The sequence below is a fragment of the Scyliorhinus torazame genome, chromosome 7 (assembly GCF_047496885.1).
Source record: "Scyliorhinus torazame isolate Kashiwa2021f chromosome 7, sScyTor2.1, whole genome shotgun sequence".
In the NCBI taxonomy this organism is placed as follows: domain Eukaryota; kingdom Metazoa; phylum Chordata; class Chondrichthyes; order Carcharhiniformes; family Scyliorhinidae; genus Scyliorhinus; species Scyliorhinus torazame.
The window spans coordinates 246,132,925-246,148,593 of record NC_092713.1 but is presented as its reverse complement, the minus strand read 5'-3'; the positions used below and the strand labels follow the sequence as shown (position 1 = coordinate 246,148,593).

The 15,669-nt window shown below is 46.6% G+C and overlaps 1 protein-coding gene across 1 annotated transcript in view; it reads left to right on the top strand.

Annotated features, from left to right (window-relative positions):
- slc23a1 (solute carrier family 23 member 1) overlaps positions 1 to 15,669 on the top strand; it is a 138,798-nt gene continuing 123,129 nt past the window's right edge. Inside the window, exon 1 of the mRNA XM_072512213.1 lies at positions 1 to 168. Coding sequence (XP_072368314.1) covers positions 136 to 168 — 33 coding nt within the window. The 5' untranslated portion in view covers positions 1 to 135. The remainder of the gene's footprint in view (positions 169 to 15,669) is intronic.

Sequence of the window (15,669 nt, the reverse complement as noted above, 5' to 3'; positions counted from 1 at the left end):
TCTCATTCCTTCTTAGTGCTTTATGTGTCAACATCTAATTTCAAACACAGTGTTTCTCAGCTTTCACTGAAGCTCATTGGTACTTTGGATCTTTACTGTGGTGCTGTTTGTAAAGGAAAGAGATTGAACTAAAAAATGAAAAATACTCCAGAAGAGATCCAGCATGAGGTAATAAGTTTGGAAACCTTCATCGTGAATTAGCTGAACCTATTGAGAGCATGTCAAGAGAATTAATTAATGTATGGCATTCAAACTCATTTACTGTAGGTCCTGTGATTTGGTGCCTTTAGAATTGCAAATCATTGTCATCCCTGTAATCTAGAAGTACAATTTAGATGGTTAAATGTGATTAGCAAACTGAACTGCAGCTGTAAATTATACAATATGTTATCTGGGAATGCAGATTTATTTGGAAGTCTTGCTTATAATGGAGATGTTATATGTGAAAACAATTATATATTATTATAGTTGCAAAAAGAAAAAGCAAATCTTTGCTGTAGGTCAAAATGACATTTCGATTCAGGTTTAAATGAAATCATTTGGTGCCAAGTGTGGTTCGTTTGAGAAGAATCATAAGTACTTGTTGCAGCTTGCAAAGTGTAAACATTTACCTTGGGTGCGACTGAACAGAAACATTTCTAAGTGTCATTTTGGACGTGATTGGCGGAGTGTTTCTCGACGGTTGCGTTGGCGAGTTCGTGGCCTGTGTTTAATGGGACTTAGTGCCGAAATGAGCCCCCATGAGCTTCTCATCATTACTGGCTGCCTCACCATCTGATTCACCAGATTCGCCCCTCAACATTTTGCTGCTAACAAGAGGGAGCTGCTTTTAAATGTCCCTCACCACTCACTCCCAGTCAACACACAAGCATGGTAGCACACAGACCTGCTCCTCACTTTGTGGACGCCGACCTGGCAAGCCTTCTCGATGCTGTGGATGAGAGATGGGACATCATGTTCCCCTGAGGGGATTGGAGGATCAGCAGCAGGGGTCACCAATATCGCCTGGGAGGCAGTGGCAGCGGCTGTCAGTGCGGGCAGCCTGACAAGAAGGACTGCTGTCCAATATAGGAAGAAGATCAACGACTCCACCGAGCCGCAAGGGTAAGTTACCGTCTCTCTCCTGGCATCAGTTCTGCCTGCGACCCCTCCAATTCCTAATGCTCTGCCCAACTGGCTGACACCTCACACCCTCCCCACATCCTATCTTCGTGCTTGCTCCTCAGAACCCCCTGACACCCGCCAGCACAACCCCTTCATGTCCAGTTGCAGTGCCCGCACATGCCACCTACCATAGACCATCTGATCTATCAAGTGTGTGACTCACAAAGCCCTCTGTTTGTGCAGGAGAAGATAGCCAAAAATAAGTGGGTAGGGGCCAAGACGAGGGGTGGAGTACCAGAGCTCCAAGTCCCCACCCACAATGAGGAACGGGCCCTGGAGATTGCGGGGTTAATCGAGGAGAGAGCAGTTCTCGACAGCGAGGTTGGCCTGCGCTGCAGAGATGAGGGTCCAATGCCCCTTCACCCAGATGACCTGTCTCAAGTGAGCTGCTCATATCAGACAAAATTATCCTTCCCTCTCACTGACTGCATGTCCATTTTCTTGATGGATCTCCACCTGGTGGGGCCAGACCATCCATCCAAGAGAACCCCTTGGAGGAGAACTCTAAGGAGACCACCATTGACACCTCACAGCTATCATCCCCACCTTCCACCAGTGCAGTAACACAAACCTCAGTGGACAACATTAGTGGACATGGTTCTGGAGCACAATCCAATGAGCACCACACAGTTGCTGATACACATCTGGTGGAGACAGGAACACCCAAGGGAGTCAGCAGTCAGAGGTCTACTGGACCCCAGGACTCTGCTGAGTCTCAGTCAGATGCTGATCCTCGGGACAAGGTTATCCCAGGGCTGATGTAGATGCTTGGACCGTGAGATTCAGCAGGGGATGTCAGCGATATTTCAGCAAATGCGTAGCCGATTGGAGGAGTACCAAAAGCAATGGCTGCTGGAGATGATGCCAACAATGTGTGGAACCAGGCCAACAGTGCTGGGGTGGCGACTATAGTGGAAAGCCTGGATCACAAGGTCAGCGTCTTGAGTGCTGGTGTTTAAGGTGTGGCTCAGTCTGTGATGACCATGGCCGAGGGCCTTGACATTAGGTCCCAGTCGCTGAGGGGCATGTCCCAAAATCAGGTTGATATTGGCGAGGCACTCCAGAGCATGTCCCAGTCACTGGGGTATGTAACCCAGATGCAAGGGGGCATTGTGGGGGCACTGCAGAGCATGGCCTAGTCATTGAGGAGCTTCGTTGAGGGTGTCGGCATTATGGTGCAGACAATAGATGTCATGTTAAGCACGTTGAGATAACGCGGGCTGCAACTGGATGCAGCCATAACTCAAGTAGACTCCAGACCTTGGCTGGGATTCTCCTCTACCTGGCGGGGCGGGGGGTCTCGGCGGGATGGGGTGACGTGAACCATTCCGGCGTCGGGCCGCACCTTAAGGGGCAAGCCCTCACCTTAAGGGGCTAGGCCCTCGCTGGAGTGGTTGCCATCCCGCAGGCTGGCGTGGAAGGCCTTTGGCGCCACGCCAGCCAGGGCCGAAGGGACTCCGCCGGCCGGCGTAAATCCACGCATCCGCGGGAGCGTCAGCGGCTGCTGATGTCATCTCCGCACATGCGCGGGGGGGGTCACCTACGCGTCGGCCATCGCGGAGACCTACACGGCTGATGCGTAGTAAAAGAGTTCCTCCATGGCACAGGCCCGCCCGTGGATCGGTGGGCCCCGATCGCGGGCCAGGCCACCGTGGGGGCACCCCCCGGGGCCAGATCGCCCTACACCCCCCCTAAGGACCCCGGAGCGCGCTCGCGCTGCCTGGTCCCGCCAGTAAGGGAGGTGGTTTAATTCATGCTGGCGGGACCGGCATTACAGCACCGGGACTTCGGCCCATCGCGGGCCGGAGAATCGCCGGGGGTGGGGGGAGGGGGGGCGCCGACCGGCGCGGCGCGATTCCCACCCTCGCCGAATCTCCGGTGCCGGAAAATTCAGCGGCTGGCAGGGGCGGGATTCACGCCGCCCCCCGGCGATTCTCTAACCTGGCAGGGGATCGGAGAATCCCGCCCCTTGAGTTTAATTCAACTTGATTTATTGAACCTGTCACACAATTAGCACAATTCTATGTGAGTTCGACACTCTGCTAACCTAGCTGTGATTTCTCTATCTAGACTGAACCAGACTAGCTCTTCTCCACGTGTTGTATGCGTTACGTGATATGTACACTGGACTCACTCTGTAGATGTCCCTAGTGGAAAGAGGCGGAGTGTGAGTGCCTCGTACCTTTTATAGTGGGAAACCACCTCCCAAGGTTTCTGCCTGGTGATTGGTTATGTCCTGTTCCCTATGCCCATTAGCTGCCTGTCTGTATCTCATTAAGTGCCTGTCAGCATATCATGACATCTTCCCCTTTGAAAAGTTTTTCTGCAGCCTATGTGAAGGTATTTACATGTGTAGGCTGAAAAACTAACATATTTACATGAGATGACAGTTAAAAAAATATGTACATATGAGAACAGGTGTCTAATGTGCAAAAACAGAACATGGCAAACAAAACAATTGTTCATAAGTCCAGTCTCTGGGGCTTGCGTCTGATCCGGGTCGACCGCCGGCGAGGTGATGGAGAGGACGACGGTGCCTTGAAGGACAGGGTTGCAGCCGGACTGGTGGTGCAGACCTGCACAAGGCTGCATAGTGTCCAGGCTTCCCTCAAATCAAACAGCGCCTGCCTCATGCAGGGCAGTGTGTCTTTAAATGGGCGGTGCCACAGTTCGGGCACATCGTGATGTCGTTACGCTCCGTGCATCATCGCATATGCGCAGTGCGGTCGGCAGACGTTCGCACCTGCACAGTGTGTTGATCGGCCGCTTCGTTATCCCATTCACATCGCCCATGCGTGGATCCCCGGGAAGAGCGCGCAAAATGGTCGCTTTCATCAAGGCTGAGGCGCTGCATCCGGGCGATGACCTGCACACTCTCTGCCTCGTGGGAGACAAATTTCTCCGTTTCGGCCGATTTATACTGGGAATACCGATTTTTGGTGTGCTCATGCACCGTACACGTTTAGATCGTGACTGACAGGGTCATGTGTTTGATTTTCAAGAGCTGCTCCCTCAGCGGATCGGAGTGAATGCCAAAAACGATCTGATCCCTGATCATGGAGTCAGCAATGTCACCAAAGTTGCAGGATAGCGCTCGTAGACGGAGATTAGTTAGAAAGGAGTTGAAAGATTTGTCTTTACCTTGTAGGCGTTGCTTAAAAATATAGCGCTCGAAGATCTCATTGGTGTCCACTTCACAATGACTGTCAAACTTGTCCAGGATGGTCTGGAACTTCGTCTTGTCCTGGCCGTCGGCGAAGTTGAACGAGTTGAAGATTTGGATGACTTGATCGCCCGCAGTTGATAGGAGGAGCGTGATCTTCCTGGTATCAGACGCACCCTCGAGGTCTGAGGCTTCAATGTAAAACAGAAACCTTTGCTTGAAGTTCCGCCAGTTGGCACTGAGATTGCCGGAGGTCTGCAGCAGTTGAGGAAGCTGGATCTTCTCCATGATGCCAGGATGTCTTTGCTGGTCGTCACGGAACAGATTGAGGTAAACCACCTAGATAAATCAGACTACTGGTACCATGTCGTGTTAAGCACATTGAGATAACAGGGGCTGCAACTGGATGCAGCTATAACTCAAGTCGAATCCAGACCTTGAGTTTAGTTCAACTTGATTTATTGAACCTGTCACACAGTTAGCACAGTTCTATGTGAGTTCGACACTCTGCTAACTGTTATGGGAGACCACAGTAAGAAGTCTTACAACACCAGGTTAAAGTCCAACAGGTTTGTTTCGATGTCACTAGCTTTCGGAGCGCTGCTCCTTCCTCAGGTGAAGTCATTCACCTGAGGAAGGAGCAGCGCTCCGAAAGCTAGTGACATCGAAACAAATCTGTTGGACTTTAACCTGGTGTTGTAAGACTTCTTACTGTGCTTACCCCAGTCCAACGCCGGCATCTCCACATCATGTTATGGGAGAGGCATTTTCAGAACCCCAAAATGTATCATGGACTTCAACCAACCTCCCCCTTTAATGCTATTGTTGCTTTTCCGAGCACACGGCTTGTTCCCTAGGTGTGAGATTATAATTATGGACACGTGGGTTTTTAAACACAAAACTATGTTTATTCCATGAACTCAACTTAACCCTTTTAAATAAACATTGGATCTCTTAACACCCCCTCACTTCAAAGATAACCCTGAAAATATTACAACACTAAATAATCCTTCAGTTATTCCTTTCAACATCCAAGAGAGACTTAACACCTTCAAACAGGAACACACCAGGTTAAAGGCTTTACTATAATGAGTTTAAATCACCCAAATGACCCAGAGATAGTCTTTCATGGCAGAGATCATAGCAGATCCAGCTCATGCAAACACAGACACACGCAAGCTCTTTCCAAACAGAAACTAAACTGCAAAATGACTGAACTAAAACCAAGCTCCACCCACACTCTGACATCACTTCATTTCTTAAAGGTACATTGCTTAAACATCCATTTCTTAAAGGTACCCTCACATGACACCTCCCCCCAAGAAAAAAAAGTAAACCATCAACTTCAAGATGGTTTCATTTTTCACTTTTGCACCATCCACTAAGAAATGCACACAGTAAATATACATTTTCATGTAAAGAAAACAACACACTCAAACAGGTATAATAGTATAGTCCATTTTTCTTCGTTCTTCTTCCTCCAACCGAAAACCTTCTCGATTGACAGTCTCTTTGAACAAAGTCTCTGCACGATCCATCCATTCCTCTACGCCTCGGCATTTCTCTTTAGAATCAGATACTTTAGGTCAATTTGACCACAGAGTCCCTTGCAATTCTCCAATACAGGAGCATTGGTGATCACAGCTTTCAGGCAGTCAAATGCCTGTTGAAAGTTGACTGTCCATTGAAATTTTTGACGTATCTTTGCAAGTCCATCAGTGGAGTAATCACGCCACAAAACCTTTGCACAAATGTTCAATCAAATCCACTCATGCTAAGAAATCGCATTATTTCCCTTCATCTTGAGGGTATCGGAGACTCCGCAAGGAAAGTGATTTGGGCTTCTCCAAATTCACTTTCGGCTAGGTTCATCACCAAACCCGCCACCTGAAGTCGATCGAAGAACTCCATACGATGTTTTAAATGTTCATTCCATGTCTGGAAGTTGGAAATAAAAGCAGATTGTCCCACTTTCTCAATGCAATCCTCCAAACGTGGGATAGGATAAGAGTCCGGTCTAGTAACTGCATTCACCTTTCGATAGTCCACACACAACCATTAGGTACCATCTGGTTTAGATACCATCACTATGGGTGAGCTCCATTGGCTGCAACCCACTTCAATTATGCCATTTGTCAGCATACTCTCAATCTCTCTGTTAACCTGTGCCAATTTTAAAAGGTTAAGTCCATATGGATGTTGTTTGATCAGAACAACATTTCCCACATCTACATCATATATAGCCATTTTAGTACTTCCCAAATTATCTCTACAAACTTGCCCATGTGATATCAATAACTCTTTCAAGTCAGTTTGTTTTTCCTCTGGAAGGTAACTTAACAATTCATCCCAATTTTTCAGAACATCCTCATTTTCCAATTTAATTTGAGGTATGTCAGATTCACAGTCATCTGGATTCGGTTCATCACTTTGAGTTAGAATCATTAAAACCTCCTTTTTCTCTCCTTCCCTTTCAAAGTACCTTTTAAGCATATTCACATGACACAGTCGGTGAGTCTTCCTTCTATCTGGTGTTTTACCACATAATTCGCCTCACTTAATTTCCTTTCAATCTGATACGATCCACAAAACCTAGCTTTTCAAGGCTCCCCTACCACTGGATTTCTTGTCCGCTACCCGTTTCATCGCATTTTGTGAAACTTTCAAATGTTGTCTAGCCAATTCACCTGCTCTATTTAATCGTTCCCTAAAATTTGACACGTAATCCAATAGTGTAATTTCTGATTTCTCACCCACCAATTTTTCCTTAATCAATTTAAGTGGTCCTCTTACCTTATGACCAAAAATTAGTTGAAAAGGACTAAATTTGGTAGACTCATTAGGTGCATCCCTCATTGCAAACAATACGAATGGGATTCCTTTATCCCAATCCTCTGGATAATCTTGACAATACACCCTCAACGTTGACTTTAATGTCTGATGCCACCTTTCTAACGCTCCCTGCGATTCTGGATGGTATCCAGTTGATTTAAATTGTATTATTCCTAAGCTATCCATAACCTCTTTGAATAACTTTGAAGTAAAATTTGTTCCTTGATCCGATTGAATTTCTGTTGGTAGTCCATATCTAGTATGAATTCAAGTAACTCCTCCACAATCCTTTTAGCTGTAATATTACGTACTGGAATGGCCTCTGGAAACCTAGTAGACACATCCATTATCGTCAAAAGATATTGATTCCCACTTTTTGTTTAAGGAAGCGGTCCTACACAATCAATTATGACCCTCCTAAAAGGTTCCTCAAATGCTGGAATGGGTATTAAGGGTGCTGGTTTTATCACTGCTTGAGGTTTCCCTATCACTTGACATGTGTGACATGATTGACAAAATTTAACTACATCTTTATGTCGTCCAGGCCAATAAAAATGTTTCTGGATTTTAGCTTGAATTTTCCTTATTCCCAAATGACCACCCACTGGTACCTCATGTGCAACTCGCAACACCTCCTTTCTATACCCTACCGGCAATACTACTTCATGAACTTCTGCCCACTTTTCATCTGCTTGCATATGTACAGGTCTCCATTTTCTCATCAAGACATCACTTTTACGGTAATAACACTCTGGTATACTCTCAGATTCCTCTTCCGTATATGCTTTCTGATATATCCGTTTTATTTCTACATCTTTCTGTTGTAACTCCGCCAGTTTTCCTGAGCTAAAAATATCCGCCTCATCCTCCACCTGTTCTTGTTCCATCTGATCAAAAATCGTTTCTGATAATTGCACTTCAACTTCATCTTCACTCTTTGATTTCTCCTCTTGTCTTAACCTGTGACTTTGCGACCTTGTTACTACAGCGTCCGGAAAAATCCCAGGATATTCGTCCTTCAACATATCAGTTGTTGATTTTCCACTGGCCTATCAGCCACAGTAGGCATCACTCCCACCTGCGATCCAGCTATATCATTACCCAAGATAAACTGTATTCCTGGACAAGATATTTTATCTATTACTCCTATTACCACTTCACCACTCTTCACTGGACTTTCCAACCTTACCTTAGATAATGGAACATTACTCCTCTCACCCTGAATTCCACATATTACCACCTTTTCTGGCAACATTCTTCCCAAACAACATAATTCCTCATCTCTTACCATTAAAGATTGACTAGCCCCTGTATCTCTTAAAATTGTGACTTCTTTACCTGCTCCTCCTGATACACATGAGTAAACTTTACCCACACAAGTAAATTCTTTAAAGACATCTGGCACCTTCTTAACAATTACTTCTTGAACAGGCTGTACAATCGTTTGCACCTCCTACGCTTCCTTTGGGCTTTCCTTTACCACTTTAACAAACCCCACTGTCTTACCCTGTTTTACCACATCAGCCTTTCCAGTGCTTTTCTTCAACCACCAACACTGTGACTTTACATGGCCTAGTTTATTACAGTGAAAACATTTGAAACTTTTCATTTGTTTTTCACCCTCCTGGATTTCTTTTTTAATCTGAGGTACACTCTCTTTATTGTCTCCCATCAGATCACTTTTACCTTTACCACTTGAGTATTTCTCATGTTCCCAGTTTCTGTCCCTCAGCGGCTGAAACTGATGTCGGAAACCAATATTTGGTTTATGGACTAATTCATAATCATCTGTCATATCCGCTGCTAATCTCGCAGTTTTAACCCTCTGTTCTTCTACCTGAGTTCTCACTACATCAGGAATTGAATTTTTAAACTCCTACAAAAGTATAATTTCTCTGAGAGCTTCATACATTTGGTCTATTTTCAAAGCCCTTATCCACCTATCAAAATTACTCTGTTTGAGTCTTTCAAACTCCATGTATGTTTGACCAAATAATTTCCTTAATTTTTTAAATCTTTGTCTGTAAGCTTCAGGCACTAGCTCATATGCACTTAAGATGGATTTCTTCCCCTCCTCATACGTTCCAGATACCTCCTCCGGTAGTGATGCAAACACTTCACTAGCTCTACCTTACCAACTTTGTTTGAATCAGTAATACCCACATATCCTGTGGCCATTGCATTTGTTTAGCTACCTTCTCAAATGAAATGAAAAAGGCTTCAACCTCCTTCTCGTCAAACCTTGGCAATGCTTGGACATATTTAAATAGATTCCCACCAAGCCTTCGTCTATGACGCTCTTTCTCACTATCCTCATCACTATCATCCAACTGTACGTTTCCCTTTACATCTGCCAATTTTAACTGATTGTCATGTTTCATGGCCATTTTCTTAAGTTCAAACTCCCTCTCTTTATCTTTTTCCTTGATCTGTATCTCCCTTTATTTTTCTTTTTGTTCTGCTTGGGCTATTCTTTCTTTTCTTCTTTCTTCTCTCTCCTTTTCATTTTCCTCTCTCTCTCTTTCTCTTTCTTTTTCCTCTCTCTCACTCTCGTATTCAATCCGCTTTAATTCTTTCTCATGTTCCATTTGTTTAATTTGCAACTGGATTTTTGCCATTTCCAATGAGTGAAACTCTATCTCAGGCAACTTTAAATGCTTAACCACCGCCATAATTACCTCATCTTTTCACATTTTGTCAGGTAATGTTAACTGCAATGTTTTTGCCAGACCCAACAGTCTGCGTTTAGTCTCTGTCCGTAAGGTTCTGCGTGTGACATTCTCCACCCCCAAAAACGTCTGAGCCTCTGAAAGAGCCTTTGTTCACAACACTCACCCCACTTAAACTAAAATACCACACTGGAAAAGCAACACTCCTTCACTGTCTTTAAGTTCACAAAAGCCAATCCAATAGATCGACTTTTATCCCGCTCGAGCCCCCAATTGTTATGGGAGAGGTGTTTTCAGGTCCCCAAAATGTATCATGGAGTTCAACCAACCTCCCCTTTAATGCTATTTGTTGCTTTTCCGAGTACACGGCTTGTTCCCTAGGTGTGGGATTACAATTATGGACACGTGGGCTTTTAAACACAAAACAATGTTTATTCCATGAACTCAACTTAACCCTTTTAAATAAACATTGGATCTCTTAACACCCCCTCACTTCAAAGATAACCCCGAAAATATTACAACACTAAATAATCCTTCAGTTATTCCTTTCAACATCCAAGAGAGACTTAACACCTTTAAACAGGAACACATCAGGTTAAAGGCTTTACTATTATGAGTTTAAATCACCCAAATGATCCAGAGATAGTCTTTCATGGCAGAGATCACAGCAGATCCAGCTCACTGCAAACACAGACACACACAAGCTCTTTCCAAACTGAAACTAAACTGCAAAATGGCTCCACCCACACTCTGACATCACTGCATTTCTAAAAGGTACATTGCTTAAACATCCATTTCTTAAAGGTACCCTCACATGACATAACCTAGCTGTGATTTCTCTATCTAGACAGAACCAGACTCTTCTCCACGTGTTGTATGCGTTACGTGATATGTACACTGGACTCACCCGGTAGATGTCCCTTGTGGAAAGAGGCGGAGTGTGAGTGCCTTGTGCCTTTTATAGTGGGAAACCACCTCCCAAGTGTTCTGTCTGGTGATTGGTTATGTCCTTTTCCCTGTGCCCATTAGCTGCCTGTCTGTATCTCATTAAGTGCCTGCCAGCATATCATGACAATAGGGAGATGGCAGAACTGGCAGAGCCAGATGAGGCAGTGGCCTCTGGAGCTCACTCCAGCATTCTCTCCATCCCATGTAGAACCCCAGAGTCCTACGGGAGGAGAAGTGCTGGAGGCCAACCCAAAGCCTGCTACCAAGGAGTCGACGGCGATCTCCAGTTCTTCCGAATCTCCCCCTCATGACACCGGCACATCTCAAGGGCAGCGGGTGGAACAAGGTGACACAGAGACACCAGTGACACCGGTTTGTCCGCCTGGGCACTCTGGTGCCACGCCCTCCAGAGGACACCCGCCAAGTGCATCAAAGGCCACAGGGTGCAAAAATCAGCAGGCTGTCTCCACCTCTGATGTGCATCCTGGGAACACATCTAAACATAGCAGTGGACCACGTAAAATCAAGTAGATTGAGGATCACTGAGTGGGCACTGGATGGGGGTGTCACTATTTGTAGCTAGGGAGAATGGAAATATCCATTGTTCACTATTAAAACATGTTACACCAGATTCATGTGAAGCCTCTGTCATGTTAATCTTCATGATGGGCTACCTGCACCCCCACCCCCTGATGCCCTCAAATCCCCACCCTCCTAGGCACAGTGGTCCAAGATCAAATGCCCCCGAGGCAGACCCTACTCAAAGGATGGGTGTGAACACGCTGCCAGCAGAAAGACAGGAATCAGACTTTGACTTACCTCGCAGTGGGTTATCATCGGTCTCCTGTGTTGTATATTTTTAAAAATAAATTTAAAGTATCCAATTCATTTTTTCCAATTAAGGGCAATTTAGCATGGCCAATCCAAATACCCTGGACATATTTGAGTTGTGGGGGTGCAAACATGGGCAGAATGTGCAAACTCCACACGAGCAGTGACCCAGAGCCGGGATCGAACCCGGGACCTCGACACCGTGAGGCAGCAGTGCTAACCACTGCGTCACCGTGCTGTCTCCTGCCTTGTATATTAACTGCTGACAGTGCCGACAGAGGCCCATTACCCTGAGATGATGTTACATAGACGCTGGGAGGGTGGAACAGGTTAGTTAGGTGGGGCGTGTTGGGAGGGTCGGGGAATGGAGGGAAGGCGGGGATGGATTGAGAAAGGAGGGGATTGGGGGAAGGAAGGGAATGGAAGAGAAGGGGGGAATGGTCGAAGGAGGCGAATGGGGAAAAGAGGGAATTGGGGGGAGGGTGTGTGCTGACAGATAAAGCCTCATCCTATGGGAAGCTGCCGAAAGTGAGGGCCTCTCTGGTCCTCTGGGCATGCCAGATCATTGCCACCACCTGTCCTCCACCCTTCAGTTCCTCCTGGGGCTCGTCCCTGGGCTCTACTACCATCCCCTCCTGGTTCGGCTCCTCCTCCTCAGACGAGGTTGCATGTCCCTCTCCTCCTCCTCCAGCATGTCTCCCTGCTGCTGTGCCAGGTTGTGGAAGGCACAGCAGACCACTACAAAGCGGGAGACCCTCTGCGGGGGTGCACCAGAACGGTCCAGGCATCGGGACCCCATTTAAAAAAAAAATTATTTTTATTTTTTAAGAGTACCCAATCATTTTTTCCAATTAAGGGACAATTTAGCTTGGCCAATCCACCTAGCTTGCACATTTTTGGGTTGTGGGGGTGAAACCCATGCAAACACGGGGAGAATGTGCAAACTCCACACGGACAGTGACCCAGAGCCGGGATCGAACCTGGGACCTCAGCGCCGTGAGGCCGCAGTGCTAACCCACTGGGCCACCGTGCTGCCCTTGGAACCCCATTTTGAGCAGTCAAATGCAGTGCTCAATGATAGCACAGGTGGGAACATAGGCCTCGTTATATCGGGTCTCCGCCTCGGTCTCCAGCCTCCGTACTGGTGTCATCGGCCAGGCCTCAGTGGGTACTGTATATCCCCCAGAGCCAACTCGTCATCTTGGGGTGGTCCTCGAAGACGCCAGGGATATCGGAGTGTCCCAGCATGTGGCTGTCATGCAAGCTCCCTGAGAAGTGTGCACATCGTCATGGTGGTGGTCACACAAGAGTTAAATGTTTAGGGTGTGGAACCCCTCCTGTTAATGATGGGCAATCCCTGATTCCCCGGTGCACGCAAGGCGACTTGCATGCCGCCAATTACCCCCTGGACCTGGGGCATCACGGCAATGGCAGAGACTCCTGCAAGCCGGGCAACTTGGTGGGCTTGGTCCAACTCAAAGTCTATATAGTCTGCTGCCTGGGCGTATAACGCATCCATGACCTCACAGATGCACTTGTGGGCTGTGGCTTGTGAAATGCCACACAAGTACCCGCTTGAGCCCTGGAATGAACTGGTGGCATAGATGTTCAGGGTTGCGGTGACCTTCACGGCCACTGGGAGTGGTTGTCTTCCTCCGCCACAAAGGGCCAAGTCCGCGAGGACATGGCACAGGTGCTGTACTGTTTCTTTGTTGAGTCTCCTGTGGCACATTATGTCTGTTATTTTCTCAAAAGACCTTGGGCCTATACACCTTGAGCCGTTGCTGGTGTCCCCCTCTGGGTTCCTCCTCAACCCGAGGAATGGCCGGATCTTCATTGCGTGCGGCGGTCCCCTGCACTTGAGATGCCGCCACCAGACTCTGTCAACGCTGCTGCCTTCTCCAGCGTCTGGTTGCCTGGGCTGCCACCAGCACCTTGAGAGCATCCTCTGTGGGATCGACATCACCATCTATTTCAGTATCTGTAAGGAATTGGAGAAGGAGATTGACCGACAATTAGTTGGGGCTTCCAGCCCATGACCTCAAATCCCCACCCTTACGTATCCCGCCATCTCTCCAAGTGGCATCCATTGAGCCAGTTGTGGTGGAAAACCTCACTCTGCACACTCACCCCTGGCCACTTCAGGAACCCCTATACCCCAGGCCCCTGCAGAGAACATTAGGGAGATCATGCTCAGGTCCACACTCTCACCCTATGGTCATGAAGATATCCCCAGTTTTGAAGCCCAGCTTGAGTGTTTATTTGTTGGCTCCTGACGCTTCTAGAATTCAGGCAAACGGATCAGGGTTCAATGTTTGATTAAAAGGCGGTGCAATAATCATCGTCTGAGTCGTAACACAAGTATCCACGAGAAGCCACTTGAGAATATTTTGTTTATTAAATGATCAATAGTACCTCTAAACAAAGAAATGAAAACCAACTACATAACAGTCCATATATCACACTCACCATCAAGCAACAAGGAAAAGGAGCCATGTCAGACACACAAGTACCTTTTTACTATATATGGACTGTAATGCAGTTGGTAATCAAACTTTGAACCCTGAACAGTTTGCAGAAGCGTCAGCACCATAGTGGCAGCAACCAACAATCAAACACACAAGACCTTTTCACGACAGAATATTGGTACCAACACAAAGCTACAACAGTTCATTTGTACAAAGAAAACCGAAACACACTGTCACCATTCACAAGCTCTCACCAGAAATGGAGGATCCTTGTTGTTCGGTAGTTTTAACGATCAGTCTCTGTCCAAGAGCCTCCATTGTCCAGGCCTTTTTATATGGCCTAAGTTAATTGTAATCAAAGCTGGTATCCACATGTTCCACTGGCATTCAAGTAAAACAGCCTTGATGTCCAGCGTGTCTGACTCGCAGCGACATGCTAGTCGACATGCAGCACTCACCACACTTCTAAATCACCAGCAATCCGCAAAAGCATTTCTTCAACACCTTCATCAAGTTGCTCATTTGGATGATACTCTCTCCCAGCAGTAGACTCCTCAACAATGGAAAGTCACTCCAACCCAGAGCAGGTCAGAAGAAAGAGCTCCCCATCCTTCTCCAGCCCAGGCAGCAGGTCATCTCACATCCTACCTTTCCTTACTCTAGGCCACAGAAGCAAGAGACAGCAGCAAACAAACATACAACCTCCAGGCAGGTGCAGCTGCACACAGCAAAAAGCAGCAAGCACCACTTATTCAGATCAATCTGCTTCTCTCTCTCCCTCTGGCAGCTACCAGCAGTAGACACCCCAGCAGTGGAAAATCAAATCGACCCAGGGCAAGCCAGAAGAGCGAAAGAGCTTCCCTTCCCTCTCTCCAGCCCAGGCAATAGGTCATCTCAGCATCTTCCCTTTCCTTACTCCAGGCTATAGAAAAAGAAGGAAACAGCAGCAGCAAGCAGCAAACACAACCTGAAGAGTCACTTGAGAATATTTTGTTTATTAAACAATCAACAGTAATAAAGATTTAAAATTCAACTATGTAACATTCCACATATCAAACTAACCATTAAACAAAAAGGCAACATCACCGTTCCATATTGGTATCAATTATTTTACAAAGAAAAACCACACGATACATCTCTCGCAAGGTTCCTCATCAGAAATGGAGGATAAACCTGAGAGTGTGTTGAGAAAGTGTCATCATGTCCAGTACTTTGTCATAGAAATGATCTGCCCATCAATGTGTGACATGTTCTACGTATCAGTGCCATTCTCCATTCAGAAGCCACAGCTGAGCAGGACCTACCACACGGGCCAATCTCACCAGAACTAAATCCTGAAATCCACATATTCCACTGGCACTCAGGTGCAGTTGAACATCCTTGACTTCCAGCGAGTTGAACCTGTGGTGACATGCTAGTTACATGCAGCACTCACCATACTAGCAACAAAAGCGTCAGCGACCTGCAAAAGCATTTCTTCAACGGCGTCATCAGGTGGTCCATCTTGATCAATGTCACGCACCAGGTTCCACAGTGTCTTCTTGTTTCAAACCGGAAAACCTCCTGGATTCAAATGCACCCCTGAACCCGGTGT